A 21567-nucleotide genomic window follows, 5' to 3' on the forward strand; every position below is an offset into this window, starting at 1 on the left:
AATGGTGAAGATAAGAGAATAGCATGAATTAAACACCTGGCTGGATGCCGATTATCGAACACAATAATATGGTGAGAAACTCGGAATAGTGACTCGTTTGGAAGTCAACTGAAGCACACCCGTATCATGTTAACATGATTCTGGCGACATACCAGTTATAGACATGTTGCTATATACGGCAAAAAAAAGAAAAAAAAAACATTTTTTGTTATTTATAATGATAACTGATAATAATTAATCTAAATTACACTAATACATAGTCAGACTCCAAATAGAAGTGTATACAACTTATAAAAATTGGGTGGCACGTACAAGTTTATTTACAAGAATTAAAAATTAAAAACGAAATAACAACAATTGTTATTTACTATTATTTAGATGCAGCTTTTTATGTAGGCGGGCATGGCACAGTGACCTCGCTGCACCTGATGGTAAGTGGACTTGGGTTTAATAGAATGTTGACTGACGAGAGATGATTACCCCTCATCAGTTGACACAATTATGCCGGCCTGTTGGAACCGAGTATACACAAGCTGATCCCGGAACGCGACACACTTACGTGGGCAACTATAGCGGGCTTTAACACCTAGTGTACGGTGGTCGCTATCCGGGACGTAAAATATAACCTACCACCAGCGAAAATACAATTAAGACACCATTAAACAATGCTCTTGTACGTGCTAAGCCTGCAAAATTTTATACGTACGAACTACAAGGCATGTGGCGAATTCGTTTTAATCAAGTTATCAATACGTATAAAGATAATATAAGATAATATGCGATTACTGTATTAATAATTCCTAAAATCGGTATATTAATTTCGAGGCTTCGTCACTAAAATATATTACGTAATGGTTTTTTTGTTGTTACGGTTAGGTATATTATTAAAAATAATCTTTTTCTAAAATCTAATGTAACTAAAAACAGAATACAGATATGGCCAAATTAATGGTTTACTTCTTCTTTTAATATCATGGATACGATTGTTAACTGATCAATTTCAAGCACTGATTTCAAGCCACCCATTTCTTTTCAAAGTTACGTAGGCAAGAATTGTTTATATCGCTTATGATCAAAGAAAGTCAACAAACATCTTCTGTCTACTAACTCGTATAAAAATGACGTAAAAGAAAGTCCTTACTCTTTTTAAATTATATCAAATTTGAGGTCGATCCCTGGTTATTAAGAGCAGATTATTATTTTATCACACCTAGTTGTTCTCCAGTGCTCGAAATTTGAAGGTCGAATTTTACATAATATTATTTGTTACACACTATAGTACATTTTATTGTACTGAATGGTTATACGAACTTCAAATATGCAAAATTTCACACTCCTCTATGCGCGCAATGTAGGTACTTAAAAAGAGGTACAAGGTTTTTCCTTTGCGTATTAATATATTATAGTTATTGTTATTACATAATAAATGCGCGTTCGTCCAAATAGTATAATATCAAAATAAATACTACTAGACCATTGTTTATAGGCCAGCCCTTACTCACGCTTCGAGTACTTTGTATTAACACGCGACGCGAAACTCAAACAAGAATACTTTCAAATCCAATGCTAATATAACCTCAATTCTTGCAGACACGTCGCTAGTAACATTTTAGTGTATTTTAGTCGGTATACACGCGTTACCGCGTAATTTGTTGAGAATTCTACGATCTGTTTTTTAGAGAGTTTACGAGGCTAATTTGTCGTCTTCTCTCATAATTATACCATAGGGATTGCTACGGTTATACTACCAATTTAAAAAGCCTTCAAAATAATGAGTTTTAACAGTGAAAACAACTTATTTAATTTAAACACGTAATAGTAAATAGTAGTGTCACGTGTGTTTCGCGGTCACGAGAAAACAAGTCAATTGACGTAAAGAAACCGAGTGGGCTCTAATTAAAAACATTGCAAAATAATTTTCGATGTGAGTGCCAGTGACCTTATTACGTAAATAAACGTGCCAACTGCACGACTGATCGATGGGACGTACACAAAATTATCGATATACAAGATAAGTTGATAAAGTTAAATAGATACGTGATAGTTTAATACGTGGGTATCGTTGTTCGACAGTCAGTGGTGTTTCGATTGTTGTCTTAGTTTTACGGAGGAAAGATAATAGCAAAATGTGGTAAATATTTATTTTTAATTAATAGGCTTTGGTGTTAATTATTTATAAGTTTGTCGGTTAGTTTTTGGATTTGGAATTGTTTTTTTGTTTTATTTTTAGTTTTATTTTACTACAGCAAATTAGCGCAACCATGTAACTAATCTAAGAACGAAATCATGAATCAATTATTGGTAGAATGTTCATAGTTGTATTCATGTCATTCAATATATTTAATATTTTTAATTTTAGTATGAAAACCTAATATATATGTACAACAAATAATAACTGTAAACCACTTATTGAGTTTAAATCACGTATAAAACTTGTTTATAATAAGCGTGTAAACATGATTCCAAACAAAAAAGGCAATTATTTATAAAACAGTGGATTGATGTCTACTCGCAAAAATAAGTGATCTTATTCATCACAATATAAAATATATTCTTTTATAATATAAAAGAGATTGTAAACATGTTTCCGTGTTTGTTGATTTAAAAGAAAATAAAAATACTTCACACCTTTATTCATGAAGGTGCAACCAGGGCACGCGCTTTTCATCTGTGCATTTGTGTGTTACGTCCCATGATGTCATAGGAGGCCTATCGTCATATCGGGAATAAATTGCTGACTCCGGGCTGATATGGAACAAAAAAAAACTCATTACTTTGCTCGGACTGGGATTGAAACCCGTGACTTCGGAACCTTGTCGTACTGCGCACGCAATATAGCTGAGCCACCAAATCTATCATTGAATTGATTGAAATTATATAAATAAAAGTTGGCACATTGATAGACTAAATCCTGAATTAACCATTAACATATTATAGGATACTTTTATCACTGTATACAGGACATTTATTCAGGGAAAGAAATTTTTTAAACCAATAATTATGTAAATAATAAGTTTGCATTAAAATTCACCATAATATTATCATAATATCCTTAATTTATTGATAAAAAGGCTACTAATTATAATTTGTTTATAAGTAGTCTTTAGATTAAATTCGGTACAAATTTCGTACATGATAAAACTTCGATAATCTATATTTTTTGGTATTGAACGAAAATAATCTTATCTAGAATGAGTCAGGATACCGCGAAAATATTCCTTATATCAAGGCGCGGTGCAGCAGCGACCAAGATTTTTAGGGCTAAATATTAACATAGCCCTTTTACCTAGTCTTCATTCTATTTTTGTTTTATGTTTATCTATCAGACTAAAATCTTTACTAGACGGAGCAATTTTCTTGTCTCGCACGTGCGTTTCTTAATAGGGCATAAGTTACCCCATCTGAACAAAACGACGAGGCAATTATTGCCTTAATTGAAAGGCGTGACTCGCCTCAAGAACTTGCAGTAAGAAAATTGGTCTATCTAATTGAGACTTTAGCAATAGGACAATAAACTGTAAATAGGACACCTGATATTTAGGAATACCACTGCAAAACCTTCCCAAAGTCAAAGGAATAAGGATGTCGGCATCATAGGATCGGTTTAGGGAAAGTGAACGTTTTGGCCTTTAGGATTCTCATTAACCATACGAAAATCAACTGAAAGCTGCCACTTTATGGTTTTCTATAAGATAGCGGTACTAACTCAGCCGAAGTGGACCCATTCATGCTGTATATATGTAATATGTAGAGTGTAAAACTATAAACCCTCCAACTAAAGTATATTTTCTTATTTGAGTAAAAAATCATGACTGTAGAGTTAATAACTTAGACTAAATTACGAATTTTAATGGTAAAGTTGATTTTCACTAAAAAAAATTACGTAAATCCAAAGTATCCCGTCCATTGTGTTACACCCTTTACCACTCTAAAGTTATCTGTACATAGAAATAGCTATATTTAATCATGTTTTATAATGAATAGTTATAGGTAGCGGCCTAAAATATTCACATAATATCTATTATTATAGTGCATATCTTTACATATTATAATATAGGAAAAAATGTGTTGGGGTACGCGAGTTCGATACGAACTTGGCTGTTTTGTTTTGTATGCAGAACACCGCAGTGGCACCGCGTCGTCTGCATCGCGCCGCACGTGGGTTCAATCTAAATTCTTCTTTATACCTCCATACATAAAATATATAATAGTTTTTGTTTACGTTTAGTTCAGGTATATACCGATATCTTAAGATACCCTTACTTATAAACGATGTACATATATCTATGATAGACAATGATACGACTCTCTTCCTCTGACGTTATATATTATTTACAGTATGTAAGACAAAACACTGAATAACTATTACAAAATACTTACAGAACATAAAAACCAACAGTAGTTATTTTAACTTATGCATACGTGACAATGAACAAGAAAGATACAGACTCTCCATTTGCATCTAAAATAAAAAAAAAACAGCCTAATCATTTACATAATTTTCCAGTTTCTATGAAGTTATAACCTATCTTAAGATAATATTTCATTAGCTGATAAACATCGCTGTAGCAATGCATTAAAATCATAGTAATTCTTAGACCAACCTCGTAGTTATTACCTAATGTTTTCCCGGCAAGATAAAAGCCGATAACCTTGTAAAGAGAACAATGACTGAGTTATCAACTATTGGCATTGTTTAGTGCGCGGTTTTATCCACGTGGTAGTGTTTGAAGGATTAAAATAGCCTGTAGTACTCAGCAATAAAGTAGCTTTCTATAAGTAAAAGAATTATATAAATGCAGTATTTTCATAGTTTAGAACGTTATCTCAAGAATATATTCAGGTTTAAGCTGGGTGGCACAATAGTATCTATTGAGGAATAAAAATTTGTCATTAGTTAACATTATATCGACCCCACTCTAACCAACAGGGAATCAAATTTGTCACGCCATTTAATATAGGCTCAACCTCTACAGATTTATAAATAATAATATTATACAATATGAATGCTTTTCCATTTTTTCGTGAATAACAACAGTTCGTACTTCATTGTAATAATGTTATCCAGGAAATCATTTTTTATTTATAATCTTTAGTTCCTAGTTACACAAGGCATAACATATCTAAAATACGATAAGACAATCAAAGATTTGATTTAACAAGCAGTCAATACGATAACTTTACGGAGAAATACAGGCTTATGTATTATCTCTCATTTGGTAAAGATAAAAATATATGATACATATTATTATATTGTGTTATAACTACATAATTATATATGTAAGGATACAAGAATTTACTTACAAATATTACACCTATTCATCAAGAAGAAGCCTTTCCCAACCTTATTTACAGCTCCGTTAAGAACATAATTATCTGGAGCCAGGACTGCATGCGTGCCCCATCATCAAAATTGACAAAGTCGTAGTTGATAGATAAGACTCCTTTTACTTTTTGAATCGTTAACGATAATGTTCTGTATGATAATGACATATTCTAATTCTAGACTTATTGCTACGGTATGTAATTACCATTCATTTTTTCTGTTTTCTTTAAGCATTAAATATTGTAGGTAGGCATCTGGGCTTGGTTCCAGGTAGCCGAACGATCAAACTAAAGCAGTCTTTACTATAATTGGCAAAGTGTATTTTATGTACAAAATAAATATGACATAAATATTTATTGAGCCTGAATATGAAAATGAAAACCCTCGCCATATTGTAGTAAAATATGTAAAATACTTGTCAACAAAAGTGACGCCCCAAAGCAGAGTTTGCTTATCAGGCTACATATTATTTAATCAAATATAAAACGATGCAGTGCTTGCTACCACTCCATCGTGAAAAAAATGAGTGCGTTATGTTTAATGCACTCATTTTTTTTTCTCTACCACTTGTATCATCAAGTCTGTCTTTAGCCTATGAAGTTTTAACATTTACTTCTTTGATCAAATAAATATTTCTACTTAAAAATACAATATTTTAGTAAAGATTTACATTACCTAAAAAGTTCCATATTGGTATTCGACAATGATTTCAACAAGATACTTCAATTTATTTCTAAGAAAAACGCCTTTACATTCTATTAGACAGATAGACAGACGTTGGATGATAAGGGTACCTTTTTATCCTGAGATATGAGACCTAAAAAATCCAATATTGATGGCAAGTGTAGTAGTGGCGAAAGATACATGTAACCGCCTTCCAGCCGGCTTTCCTTTCGTAATTTATTATAAATCTAATTATCATTAGAACGATTTGTAGACAGTATTTATGCACATTATTAGAACCTATAAATTGCGTCGAGTTACCTTTCGCAAAATATCCTTTACCACTGAATTGTAGAGATAGTAACGCACTAGGGGATTGAATTCTTATCAAATTATAATCAATAACAAGTTTTCTTTTAAATACGAAAAGGATGGAAACACTTTTTGAGAATAGTTTATTCGAGTGATAACTGACAGGGTACACACACTACTAATTTGAAGTTAAAGGTAACCTTTTTGAGCTTGCGACCTTCGTCTCGGAGCCTGTCCCATTCTTGCTAGTCTATCCCCGTTTACATATGATAGTGAGCTATATATTATACCTAGTCTTGCCATAAATATTGTAATAAAGAAAAAAGAAAATTGTTAACTGCAAATAACATTTATTACTTTTACAGTGTGTCAGTTTAATACATAAATATAAAACAATTAAAAATATAAAAGCTTATTCGAAGTGGTCTCCATTGGCTGCAATACAGTCCTTTAAACGATGAGGCCAGTTATCAATAGAAGCACGCACTCTTTCCATGGGAAAATTCTTCACTGCCAATCGTATAGATTGTTTTAGGGACTCCAAATTATCATGGCGTTTAGAGCAAGCTGTACTCTCTAAAACTGACCACAAATCATAATCCAGCGGATTAAGATCGGGACTAGACGACGGCCAGTCTTCAGCTCTGATGAAGTCCGAAACGTTCGATTCCAACCAAGACTGCGTGGACCGAGCTTTATGACCCGGCGCCGAGTCTTGCTGGAAGGACCATACTTGGTTATTGAACATGGTGATGTTAAGGGGCTTAACTACCTTCTCAAGAATGGTATCTTGATACACTTGTGCCGATGTTTTGATACCTTTTTCACAAAAATATGGCTCAGTCACTCCTTCATAGCTAACACCCCACCAAACCATCACTGAAGTCGGATAATGTCCACGTTGCACTCTGTCGACTAATTGGGAAGCTTCCTTAGAGCTTTGAGCATAAATACGGTCATTTTGTTTGTTAAAATGTTGCTCAATTGTAAAAATTTTCTCATCCGTAAACAAAATTTTTCTGTGACCTCCCTTTGCGTACCGCTTCAGTAGTTGTTTCGATTTTACCACCCTATTCTTCTTTAAATTATCAGTTAAGAAATGGCCAGTGCGTCTCTTATAGGCTGCAAGTCCTAAGTCATCTTTTAAAATACGCGACATGGTTCTAGGTGCTATCTTCATTTCCCGAGATAAAATCTTTTGCTTTCGGACAGGATTTCTTCGAATTCTTTCCCTTACTGCTTTGACCACCTTTTTCGTACGAACACTACGTGGACGGCCAGATCTTTTTCTGTCACAAACAGAGGAGGTCTCATTGTACCTATTAATAGCCCGGTACACAAACATTTTACTAATACCAAGTGTATGGAGAGTTTTAAAAATTGCATTTGGCTCCATACCTACTTTGTGTAATGCTATCACAGCGATTCGGTTCTCTTTATCACCCCACACCATTTTAATATCGCAAAATATTTTACAATGTATTGGCGCCAAAATGAGAAAACACAATGAACAATCGTATAAAAATGACAGATTCGAAATTCAAATGTAATATTTTTTTATAATTAAGTGTAACAGTATTTATGGCCAGACTAAGTATATAACACAATATAGTAATAGAGTATGTGATGGAATTTGTGCCCGATATGGCGATAGGCTCGCCCCCTGTCACATCATGGGACGGAACATACTTGGCGAAAAGTGGGTGCCCTAGTTCCGCCTCTGCATACCCTTTCGGGGATAAATGCGTAATGTTATGTATGTATGTAGTAATAGAGTAGTAAGATTGTATTTATTAGACTACAGTGAAGGAATCTGGGCTATTGTATATCACAATTTTTTATTATTTTTAAATAAAAGTTTAATTTTATACGAGCACTGCAAAGTGACTCTTCTGTACTTGACGGTAAGTGGAGTGAGGTCCTATAGAATGTCGACTGACGAGAAATGATTACCTGTCGACAGTCGACACAATTATGCCGGCCTGTTGGAACCAGATATACACAGGCTGATCTCGGAATGCGACACATTGACGTGGGCTACTATGGCGAGTTTTAACACATTGTGTATGATGATTGCTATCGAGGCAGATATAAAATATATTCTATCACTAGCAAATAAGTACTAAGATGTGTAAATTCATTTCTTTCCTAACATTACACAATTGCCTTGGTGACAGATTGCTGAGTCGATGCTGCTGTGTACTATATAATAGGGCTGGTACTATTACTTATTATTAATGAGATATTTATTAATTCCAGTTGCGGGTGTATATGCAGTCTCCTGTGCAAAGTTATCAGTGCGATAATAACGCTACTCTTCGTTGTCGCTATCATATTGTTGATATTGTGGGCAGTTGGAGTTGTATTTGTATGTAAGTATTTTTTATACTTTACAATATTAATAGTTAAATTATGAGCTATTAGAAGTAAACGAATCGCTGAAGATGTGTGAATAATGCCACAAACCTAAACAATGTCCTGGATGAGTTTATTGATTTTTATAATGAAAAAGTATACAATGGAAATTCGATTCCGAGGAACATCATTAATATTGGCAAGGCCGTGACTAACATCTATAATATTACAAGCGCAATATATTCAAAAATATAATCTGATTGCTAGTAGTATAACCCTGCTAATTAATATATACCGTTTAAATTATGCTAAGAAGGTTCTAAACGACATAACCTCGGTGGAAAGGTCATGTTGCCCACTGAAACTGTTTTGATCATTTTCTAAGAGACTGAACAAAGCTTACGTATGCTTTGAGGTTCAACTATACAGTTATTGAAGCCAAATTTAGCCAGACCAAGATCATTTTGAAGTTAGACGTAAAATAAAGCTTTTCTATAAAGGAATTATGTTATGTACAACGATAATATTTGGAATCGTAAAAATACTGAAACAACTTATTGTCAATCTAATGTATAATAACAATAAAATATAAACTATTATTTTTGTTATTACTAATGAATCTTCAATCCATTAGAATGAACACGGTGCGCCGTATTTCTTGGTTTATCCCAAAGACTTTAAACAGTTATCTTAGAACACTTTAGTTTGTCCTATATTCATTATTATCTTATACGTAGCCTACGAAGCAACCACGGAGAATACCAATCAGTTATATTGTTACATAATTGTATTAAAAAACTAAACTATCGATGTTTTCTATTACAGCCGACAGTGATAAGTCCCGTGAAGAAGTGACACGCTTGTTCGGCGGCGGTGCCTATCGTCCTGTATGATACTTCAACTTCTCAGAATAATGTAGGTGAGCATCGATATATATGTACTACTAGCTGACCCGACAGACGTTGTCCCGTCTTAACAATCGCTGAAATTTACTTTTCTTAAATTTCTAACGTTTCGCTCAACTTCCTTAATTTTTTCTTTCATAAGAACCTTCTCCTGACGATAACAAACACAACAAAAAATAGTGAAATCGGTCCAGCCGTTCACGCGCGATGGCGTGACCAAGGGAATAGGGATTAATCTATACTATTATATAAAGCTGAAGAGTTTGTTTGTTTGTTTGTTTTTTTGTTTGTTTGTTTGTTTGTTTGTTTGTTTGTTTGAACGCGCTAATCTCAGGAACTACCGGTCCAAACTGAAAAATTCTTTTTGCGTTGGATAGCCCTTTGTTCGTGGAGTGCTATAGGCTATATATCATCACGCTATACCCAATAGGAGCGGAGCAGTAATGTCTAATCTCAGGAACTACCGGTCCGAACTGAAAAATTCTTTTTGCGTTGGATAGCCCTTTGTTCGTGGAGTGCTATAGGCTATATATCATCACGCTATACCCAATAGGAGCGGAGCAGTAATGTCTAATCTCAGGAACTACCGGTCCGAACTGAAAAAATCTTTTTGCGTTGGATAGCCTTTTGTTCGTGGAGTGCTATAGGCTATATATCATCACGCTATACCCAATAGGAGCAGAGCAGTAATGGCTAATCTCAGGAAGTACCGGTCCAAACTGAAAAAATATTTTTGCGTTGGACAGCCTTTTGTTTGTGGAGTGCTCTAAGTTATATATCATCACGCTATACTCAATAGGAGCGGAGCAGTAATGGCTAATCTCAGGAACTACCGATTCGAACTGAAAAAATTTTTTTGTGTTGGATGGCCCTTTATTTGTGGGGTGCAGCCTATAGGCTGTATATCATCACGCTATGACCAATAGGAGCGGAGCAGTAATGAAACATGATGCAAAAACGGGGACAATTTATTAGTTTTGAGAGCTTCTGTTGCGTGCGCTGCGTAAACGGTTAAAGTTATGCAACAATAATGTATGACGGGATTGTTCCTCTTAAAAAGTTCTACAAAAATATATCACAAAACAAAGTCCCCCGCTGCATCGGTCTGCCCGAACGTGTTAAACTCAAAAACTACCCAACGTATTAGGATAAAATTTGGTATGGAGACAGTTTGAGACCCTGGGAAGAACATAGGCTCCCGGGAAAATATATAGCGTGACTTTTATAACGGAAAACTTTAGCCCGAAAAACTTTATAACGCGGGCGGAGCCGCGGGCAAAAGCTATTTTTATATATATAGATATAGATTTTGCGTCCCGAACATTCACTGTGTTCAACTGAATTGACCTACAATCCATTCAAACTTTCTAGTGGTCAGTATTGACAGCTTGTGGTTGTGTACGGAGCGGCGCTCATGATGTAAGACTTCGAGTCTAAAAATTGTATGTGAATAAAAAATAATAGTCAAATAAGTAAAATTATGTATTCAAGTGAATAAATAAGTTATATAAATGACTTTCTGATTGCCATTTTAGTTCAGATTTTGAATAAATAGTTTATATGGACGTTCGTGTCTATAGAATATACGTCAATGTAAGTGAGTTACTAATCTTTGATGCTAATCTCTAGCTGAAGGAAAATTATCCTTTGCTATAATGTTCGTAACCAATTCATTAGAATAAAAGATACCAATTGGTAACCTGTCATCGGACAGTCAGCCACAAAATTAGCTGAACCTAAAATTTCAAATGGCCTTCAAACTGTTTTCTCCGTATCAAGAAACATTTTTACTTCACTAAAATTTACTTCAGACGGTTCACTGTATTTTAGATAACGAAAAATTAATTGGATTGAAGTTAATGTGTAGCAAAGTTATAAAGTTTTTATATTGTTCAGCTACTTTTGTATCTGATAGTACATAAGGCGTCAAATCACAAGGATTCGTAATTCCGGGATCAGTTTCCATATGTTCGGTTTCGATTTGTTTCGACTCGTGTGGGAAAATTATCCATCGAATCTAGACGCTACTACCCTTACCAATAGAGGCGATGGAATAACTTAATCGTGTCCGTATACAAAACACCTAGTACAATCATATGACAAATACGTTATACTAGCTTTTGCCCTGGCCTCCGCCCGCGTGGAAAATGTTTTTCCGAGAGAAAACTTCTTACTTACACCCACATTGTCTCATCTCTGCATTACCCAAAGGTTGACTGTTAGAAAATGCCTCAGGCATAAAGTCCACCTGTATACATTTACTGTATATAAAGTTTAAATAAATAAATAAAAGTTCCGCTATATATTTTCCCGGGATATAAAGGTAGCCTATGTGCTGTCCAGTGTCCACATAATTATTTTATTCTATGCCAAATTTAATCCAGAATAACAGACACCTAAACTGACGCATTTATAATATTGTATATACGAAAATCATATCTCTTATCAGGAATTGTTTATCTTTCAGATCGATAACAACGTGCGGAATCTACTATTTTATGGAGGGGTGCTTATTTATATAATTATTTTATGATTATCACTAGTATTGCTATTTTATAATGAATAACATCTGCAGGTATTATTTTTACTTTGCTTGTATATATAAGTAAGAAAAGACTATTTTATATTTAAAAACTATTGTTATTTCAAGAAGATGGTTATTGTAATTGTATACAAATTAAGTATTTCTCTTCTGTTAAAATAATAATACGTAGAAAAAATATTATTTAAGGTATATACATTGTTGAATTCCGAACCCACAATCTCTAAAGATCTTATTGTATATTTACGAAAATATATTCATGAGATGCTATTGTAAGCAAGTAACCCACACAGGCTTTCGATTGTTCGAAGAATACGCTGATGTTGAGTTCTATTGCTGTTCTCTTCTTCGTCCATTAACTTCTTCGGACACCTTCACATTCCTCGTCTTTCAATATACTATGATAGTTTCTTTTAGATTCTTCTACTTTGGAGATTGGGTTCCTGGTATGTCATCTACCATCAACCAAATCATATAGTAATAACACAAAGTTATACGGATGAAATATTTCATTCTTCTATGTATACGTTAACAGCGCTGGACTATTGTGATTAGTTCGATGTGCCCTAAGAGGCTTAACAGACGGCATATATTATATACGCCGATGACGCGATTCAATTGCGTGTAAAACACACAGTAAATATCGAGAACTGTCTACAAAAGTACGTAATAATAGCACGCACACCTATCAAAATTCTTTACCCTCCTTCAGGGGCCTTATTCTCTATCCCGCACGTTATTTTAACAGTGCATAACAAGCACGTAACACAACGCGTCATGTTTAGGACTATAGAAATTCGACTTACAGAATACCATTCCACGCACATTTCTCGAAGATAACATGACACGGCCGCGTTACGCGTTTACACTATCATATAGAATAAGGGCCCAGCAGGGTAAGACGCGCGTTGTCAGCGCGTCTAAAATACGCCGTCTGTATAAACCCTAAAGAGAAAAGAAACTTGTGATTCTGTAATAAAAATTTAAAACAAATGTCTTTGGTGTGTTGTTTTCTTTTTGTCTTTGTCAGTGTGACTTTGTCATAACGTAGAAATAAGTAGCTAAGAAGTGAATTATCCATTTTCTGATGTAATTCCATAATCCTCTAGTTTAATGGTGTGTGACCCAATAAAAAGTTGGCAAGAATCTACCCCACTGTAATCAATGCCGGCTTAGAGGCTTAAGCTGTATTTCTTTCAATGTGCCAACTTTTGATAGTATTTCCTAATCGTAAGTTTACGAAACTCAATTGGAGTGTAATTAAAATGTGGTAAGTGTTGATTACGGTCAGAATGCGAACAGCTTTATATGACGAGGCAATCATATATGATTATGAGTAAGTTGAAACTTGTAAGTAACTCCGAACGTAGTGTTTACTTAGTTCAGGTGTACTTATTTGTACAGTAATCGTCATGCTGTAACTAAAACGTCAACGATAACTTCATTCCAGTTACTCATAATTCGTAGAAAATTTTCTCTGTAGCATGAATCAGTCGACTGAAGCAATCTCACAGTGTTTAAAAGAAAACCTATACCTATATTGCTGTCACCTTTCACACAATCATAATATCGAGCCTTACATATTATACGTTCTTCCCAATTCCTAAAAATCTTCAAATTCTGGCAACGCGCCTAACATTCCTCTGGTGGCGGAAATATTGATGGGCAGTTGCAATTACTACTTATAATCAGGTGATCCACTTTATTGTTTGCATACCATCTGAATCCAAAATCCAAAAATAATTATTCTAACTGTTGAAACAATATAATAATATTAGACTTGTATTATATATTGTCCTACTGCTCCGCGCGGGCATTCTCTACTACTGAGAGGGATAAGGCCTTAGTCCACCACGCTGGCCTAGTCCGGATTGGTAGACTTCACACACCCTCGAAATCCCTATAGAGAACTTCTCAGGTATGCAGGTTTCCTCACAATGTTTTCCTTCACCGTTAAAGCAAGCGATAATTCGCAAAGAAAAAACAGCAACAACATACATCTAGTAGTTATTACATTAAGTCGAAGTAGTATCGTTTGATTTCCAAGTGGTATAAAGTAAGCAAGAGAATGCAGTCTTATTATTACAAGTTTTTGGCTGTTTGCCACTGTTCAACCAATGCGGGCGATAAAGTTTGCATTAGTCTTTTATTTTCCAGATTATTAAATCGTCAATAACTGATAAAAATCCTTTTTTGGCAGTTTTATATTATGTATAAAACAAAAAAGCGGAATTAATATTAAAAAGACAGTCGTATTGGCTAGTTTTCTCATTATTAGCCCGGAATCCGGAAAATTGATATTATGAAGTGTCATTCCCATACAGAACGTTAACTATGGTAGAAAGACATCTTGGCTATGATCCATTTTCATCCTTTTATTAGCGCCTTATTATATATATATTTATGCATAACTAGGTTGCTATATCTACTTCAAAATAAATTCCACGTACAAATACTAAACAAAAGCTATTCATATTCTGAAATAATTTAATTAAGCTGATTTATTTAGTACAATATTTTACATTACAGTTGCGTGGTGGGCCTTGTTTGGCAACTAATTACACTAATATTCAGCTTAGCCGTGGCAATCCTGTTAGTTTACGGCGTAATATATTTAATTAGAACAATGGCGTAAGGTAAGTAAAATCATTTTTATACTTAACTAGCGACCCACAGTTTTGGAGAGCAAAGCGTAGGTAATAATATAATAATAATAATATCAGCCCTGCATAATATACAGCCCCATTGCTGGGCCCGGGCCTCCTCTGCTACTGAGAGGGATTAGGCCTTAGTTCACCACGCTAGCCTAGTGCGGAATGGTAGACTTCAAATACCTTCAAAATTCCTATACATAATTTCTCAGATATATGCAGGTTTCCTCACGACGTTATCCTTCGCCATTAAAGCAACCGATAATTCACAAAGAACACACATATTTTTTTTAGAAAAGTCACAGGTTTGTGCCCTCGGTTTCTCAACCTGCGAACATTCGTCTCGGCAGTCCGTTCCACACCCAACTAGCCCATTGTCGCTTGAGTAGGATTTAGGATACTATATTTTATTAATATGCACGAGTTAACCATATTCTTTAAAAAAAATAGGATTGTAACTGATTTAGTGATTATTACAGAGTTCGATCAACCAAATTGTTATTTAAAGCTTTATAGTTGAAAAAAAAATACAATATGTTATTTATCAAAATGGGAGTAAATTTATTTTTATTTTGTGTGATTTTTTCAACATAATCGTTGCTGGATGAATAGGAATTCATCCTTCTATTTTTGATGTTTTTTGTGTAATTGAAATCAAATATTTTTTTTTTATTAACCATGTAAATAATACTACTTATGGAAAAAAATGTAATTTATAGCTTATTGATTACCTATAAAACTTCGAAACGCGACAGCCAAAACAAAAACCATTGCTTTGATATTGTTTGACAAGAGTTCTGCTATTGAAGCACTCAACATCGTCGCCTTGATTAAAATTAATGGTTGAGCAGTGAAGTGACAGTGACAAAGGCCCGACCTTGGGCGAAGACCGTTAATTGCCAAATTCGTATTTGTATATACCACTGAGTTTGTTTAGTGCTAACTGAGTATGAATTTCAATGCTAGGGTAATTAACTAAGATGATTAGTCTTATAACTCGCCAACTTAGTAGGAATAATGGTGTTTTTTTCATTGGAGTTGGGATATTATTTTGATATTAATAAGTTATTGCACACTCGTTTCGTGTATGTGAAAGTCGTGGTACAAAATTCCGGGTTTGTTAGTAAAATCAATTACTTCCAATTATACAAATATCTTCAGAATATTGTGAAATAAGATAGGTTGCCAGAATAAGCGGGATGGAATTGGTTTTGATTTGGTGAATTCAAAACAAAAATATACATCTGGCAAAAGATTGTAAATAATGTACGTATTTAAGATGAAATTATGAGTTATACAAAGAGTTTTGTTTAATAGCTAAATAACATTGACGCATACTCATCGATATACTATATAAATATTCGTTACTAAAAGTATATAAAATAGATCGAATGTTTTCAAAGTTACAATCATACCACAATCAAAATAGAGTCCTAAATGAAAAATCATTTTAATCGAGCAATATCAATTACGGCTATCCGACGCATTGAACCACAATTGATATGGAAAATTCATGTTCCGATCGTATCTCCGCTTTATAGTTAATTTTCAATACACTAAAATCACTGTCAGTATTACACATCACTTAGGCGAAGTAACAATGCTCCTAAACGATTTTAAACATGTGAAGTCATCCAACCGAAGAATAAATAACATCAATCAGAATCAAAGTTTATTCACAGTGATATTACCTAAAAGAAGAAAAACAATCAATTCTAAATACTCTTCAGCAAACGCGTCCAAGCCATTAATATTCTGCGCGTCTTTATTTAGTGTAAAAATTATAAGATACATCCACAATGGCATTGTGAAGGTGAAATGTCCTGAGAAAGCGTATTGCTTGGCATTTATATCTGGTTTGGCAGCGCTCATGGCGTTTGTCACGCCTGCAAGTTGGCAAGACACTCAACCAGATGTACCGCTTAACATTTTGACAAAAACCTTTGGGCTTCATCACATTATAGAAGTTTTTGTTTCTTTATTTATGGCGTCTTTTGGCAACAGCGGATCGTATGTGAAACTGTTCAAGAAACTCGATAGCATTGATAACCACTTTGATATATCGAAGATATTGTACAAAAGACGAGTTGCTATGGCTATTGTACTAACAGTATTGCCCTTCGTTCAAACGTCATTTACCTTTTGGTTGCGACAATTTCGAATACAAAATATGTCGGCTCATATATCGTTCTATCTAATAGCGTTACAAGGATCAATCATTTGTTTTTTCATCTTTGAAATTTACACCAAATGTTTGGTTCTCAATATGTTGCTTAGAAGAAAAATGAAAACAATAGATCACAGCAAAGAGCTTGTGTTAAAGGACTCCCGCTTTGACTGTCTTTGTAAAGTTAGTATTTTGAACGTTGAATTTTTTAATATAACCAGATTTGTATTTAAATTTTAAATTTCAGAAGTTAAGCGCAGAGCCGGCAATTATAGCCAGTATTGATAACGAACACAGTTGGTTTGAATTAATGCAAATATATGACAAAATATGCGACTGTGTCGATCTGTTCAACAATATTTACCCGGGACAGGTAATGTATTTAATTAATTTACAGCGAACGAGACATTTCACACCGTGCTGCGGTTTTATATTGTTTGTATTTCAGGTGTTCATAATGTTCAATTCGTGGTTGTTGTGCACATTGTTGATTATATGCCGGTCGCTATCACCCACTGTAAAGGTAATTGGAATTCCGAAATTAATATCATTATATTAACAAATGATTTCATAAATATAGCTGTATATATATAAACAGATACTACACGATTTATTTTTATATGATTGAGATTCTTTCAAATCGTTTTTTCCAAATCGAAACCTTACATTTGATTGATTTGTTTCTGTTAATTAAATGAAATTGTGAACAATCAGATTAAGTCCCTGTAGGACATCGTTTCGTCTTTGTTATGTATAGGTATTTAGTTATAGCAATAATAATGGAATGACAACTACGAAATAAAAGACATTATAGCTAAGCTGGCAATAAAATGTTTCGAAATAATTATGATTACGTTACGACGTAATAAAATGTTTTATGAGAAGAAACATCACCGTAAAATACTTCTAGTTTCTACAAATGACGCGAATGACAAAGATTAGGGTGCTGAGAAGAGTAAGGTTGTTATCGGTTTCTGACAAATAATTGTTCTTTTTGAAGATAATCCAAACATAATATAATTCGGATATATTATTAAAAGGTAGTGTTAATCACCTCATGGTTAATGTTTACATATCCTCACAAATTAGAAAAATCTTTGAGGTATTTTTTATTGTTGTCGAACAACTGCCAGTTTTCTGTAAATTATATTCTGACTTTGTAGAGAGAGATATAAATGTGATTACGCCTTCCTAAAATAATAGTTGTTCTAATATACTATGATTCAGGTAAATCGAAGAAACAATTTGAGCATTGTGGGTAATTTATTACATTGCAAGTACTAGCTAAATCGTTTATGATGACTTTTTATGCGGGCACGGGAGGCCCACTGCACCTGATGCTTAGTAGAGTGCAGTCCAAGAGTCAACTGTCCAGAGATATTTATCTCTTGCCAGTGGACACAATAGGGGACCGGCCTATGCTTGATTTTGTACATTATTCTATATTTAATGTTTAATAATACGAAAAATAATATTCTATGTTATAATTTATATTATGTAAATATTTGATAATAGTAAAGAACAAAAAAGAGTCCGGTACCCTATTATCCCGGCCTGTTTGATCAGGACATAACACATGCTGATTGAGAAACGTGATACATACATCTGCTACTATGACGGTTTTACACGTTATGTTCGCTGGTCGCTATCCAAGAGTAAATAATGTTACCACCGCTACCACCATTTGATAATATAAAAATTACATTTCAGTACTCTGATATTATTTTAAGCGATATATTCGTATATACTAACTTAAACATACGTCCGTTGATGTTGGCGAAAATGAGTGAACTTTTTATGGAACAAAGAAAGAGAACTCTTAAAATACTCCTGAATATTATAACATACAACGATTTAGGTAACAAAAATGAACATTTATTAATATATTTTTTAGTAATTTGTTCATTAAAGTCTTAAATTATATTATTTAAGTGCTAAATTAGATGAAATATACGAAATCTAAACGCTATTGAATCGATCGAAGAAAGCATATTATACTTGTGACCAAAGTCCGTATTTTGATTCCATATTTTTATTGAATTTATACATGATATGTTTTTATTATAACCTGGTTATATATATAAACTTGCTATAGGGGCGTCACCTTGACTTATCCATTTTAAAGTTAACATGGTCAAAAGAAACATTTATATTTTTCCCCAACATGGCGAGGTTTTATATCTTTCTGATGAGGCTGTAAATGGTAACACAATTAAACCCACAGTTCATTAAACGCAGTTTAATCATATTTGTACGTTTTCAGAATATGTAGAATATACACAGCAGCTGGAGACCATGTTAGACCTGGTAGAGACTAGGAAATGGGAAATATCGGCCAACGTGTTCACAGTGGATGTATCAACCGTCCTCAACTTCGCGGGACGCATAATCTCTTACACAGTACTTATGATACAATATTTTTATATACATGTGTTTGTAAAATAAATCGTAATACATGAATGTTATTAATGCTACAATGCAGTATATACTCAACTATTAAATAGGTATAAATATTTCATTTTTATCTGTATACACGAAATAATTGTTAAAGGTGAGAAATATTTCAATATACTTTATTTTTGGATTTTGAACGCAGCTACATATCATCTGCAATACGCAATATGTATTTCCCGTTTATAACAAAATATCCAACAAAAGTGAAATCCAAAAATTGTTTGAAACTGTATTTTGCTGGGGGCTTCGCCCACGTGGAATAGTTTTTCCGGGTTTAAAAAAGAGCTTATGTCCCTCCCAGATCTCAAAATATATCCATACTAAATTTCATTGAAATCCGTTAGGTAGTTTTTGAGTTTATAGCATGAAAACAGATAAACGCAGCAGGGGACTTTGTTTTATATGTAAAAATTAATATGTATAATAAAAACTAAACAATACGTTTAAATGACGTTTGTGCATAAAACAACAGTAATCTCAGCATACGACAATTTCATTCGCATTTAAATTTATGTACAAGTGAGAGTGTTCCAGCATATTTCCTCTGGGAGTCATGAAACTCGGGACAAAAATATGAAGTTCTCTCCCTAGTTGGGCACGGTGTACATTGTCCATACCAGATTACAATTGTGTTATTGTTTGTGTTCCAGCTTTAAATATTTCATCTTCTGAACAAGATTTTTCATACGTAATCGTGGTAGGTATACAATATACAGGGTGGATTTAAACAAGCCAGTAAGGGCAGCTACCTTAACTGCCGTAGTTACAAAACAACTTTCTTAGGACACTGTCTATTTTTAAAGAGATTAATATCTGCGTTAATAGATTTCGAAAATATCTAATCAGCAAAAAAATCTTCAATTTATACAAAAACTTTTATTGATGTCAATCCCTGTTGATTAAAATACTTTATGACCATTAGAGTTTTGAGTACTTTTTAGGTCAGAAATTGAAAAAAACAGAGAAAATTTACGCCTTCGGGAAGAAAAGGTGTGCAGTATTTTTATTATTAAGTTGACTTTGTATTACTGACTTGTTATTTGCTAGTAATTCCATCAATGTCATGCACAGGATAATAATGCAACTTATGGTACGTTTATTGTAAATAAAAAAATGTGTTTTTGCTTTTTGCAAAAAAATATGTCCGAAACATAGTTTGTGAATTTCATGTTTCATTTATAAATGTGATTGTTGTTTGAATATCAGTAAAAGGGATTGGGAATTCAATACGAACATGACAAAATGTGCTTTCAATTATAAAATAACTTCGTAATTGAATATCATTTATGCTAATTGAATAACAAGCGTTATCGTGTTCCGGCATTGCATATTATTTATCGAATTAGATTTAATGAAAGGTTATTCTAATTTAAATTACAATTCAGTGTTTATTTTCTTTTTGTGGTATAAGCATGAAGTTGACATTTCGACGCCTTCCGCTTGTCACTCTGACATATTTATCTATATATATAAAAATCAATTGCTGTTCGTTAGTCTCCCTAAAACTCGAGAACGGCTGAACCGATTTGGCTAATTTTGGTTTTGAATTAATTGTGGAAGTCCAGGGATGGATTAAACGGTGACGAACATAAATAATAAATAACGGAAAATACTAAAAACGACAATATAAGTTTTCAATACAAAATGTTCCTAGCCATGAAACATTCGATGTCTTTTGTCTTTTTAGAAATAAAGAATTGGCCTGGCTGTCACATATATATAGGTGCGTTCAGAAATTTGTCTGTTTCATAGTTGTACTATGAGGTCCGATTTCTTTGGTTTATTTTGTTCAAATACAAAACATTTCAGAAATAAATAAAGTGTAAAAGTGTCAGTGGGTTCTTAAAAATAGAAAATAAATAAATAAATTTCAAGACTATTATTAAAATCTATCATCAATTTGTCAGTGCGTGAGAACTTTATTTAATGTTATTGTCGCAAAATGCCACGGAGAAGATGACTTAGATCGTCGAAGTTTATCAAATGTGCGACGAGCTTCTTCACGTGCAAGCCGTACTGTTGACTAACGGGAGACAGATAATGATAACATACGTATTGGTATGGTAAAATTGCGTTCCACGATGAATAATAATAATAAATGTATGTAGGTGATACGAAGTTCACCGGGTCATCTAGTATATAATAAAATTGTAAAAGACTGATGTCTGTACATTATAGATATGAAAGAGAAA

General features: G+C 33.6%; 1 protein-coding gene across 1 annotated transcript; it reads left to right on the forward strand.

Annotated features, from left to right (window-relative positions):
- The first annotated feature begins 1614 nt into the window (after window positions 1-1614).
- On the forward strand, window positions 1615-20936 carry LOC115444297. Its single transcript, XM_037441010.1, has 9 exons — window positions 1615-2131; window positions 8561-8673; window positions 9482-9575; window positions 12029-13373; window positions 14633-14739; window positions 17169-17294; window positions 17370-17444; window positions 18632-18779; window positions 19185-20936. The coding sequence occupies exons 6-9, from the start codon at window positions 17232-17234 to the stop codon at window positions 19364-19366; spliced, it is 468 nt and encodes a 155-aa protein (XP_037296907.1). The 5' UTR covers window positions 1615-2131; window positions 8561-8673; window positions 9482-9575; window positions 12029-13373; window positions 14633-14739; window positions 17169-17231; the 3' UTR covers window positions 19367-20936.
- The last annotated feature ends 631 nt before the right edge of the window (window positions 20937-21567 follow it).

The sequence above is a fragment of the Manduca sexta genome, chromosome 21, assembly GCF_014839805.1.
Source record: "Manduca sexta isolate Smith_Timp_Sample1 chromosome 21, JHU_Msex_v1.0, whole genome shotgun sequence".
Classification (NCBI taxonomy): domain Eukaryota; kingdom Metazoa; phylum Arthropoda; class Insecta; order Lepidoptera; family Sphingidae; genus Manduca; species Manduca sexta.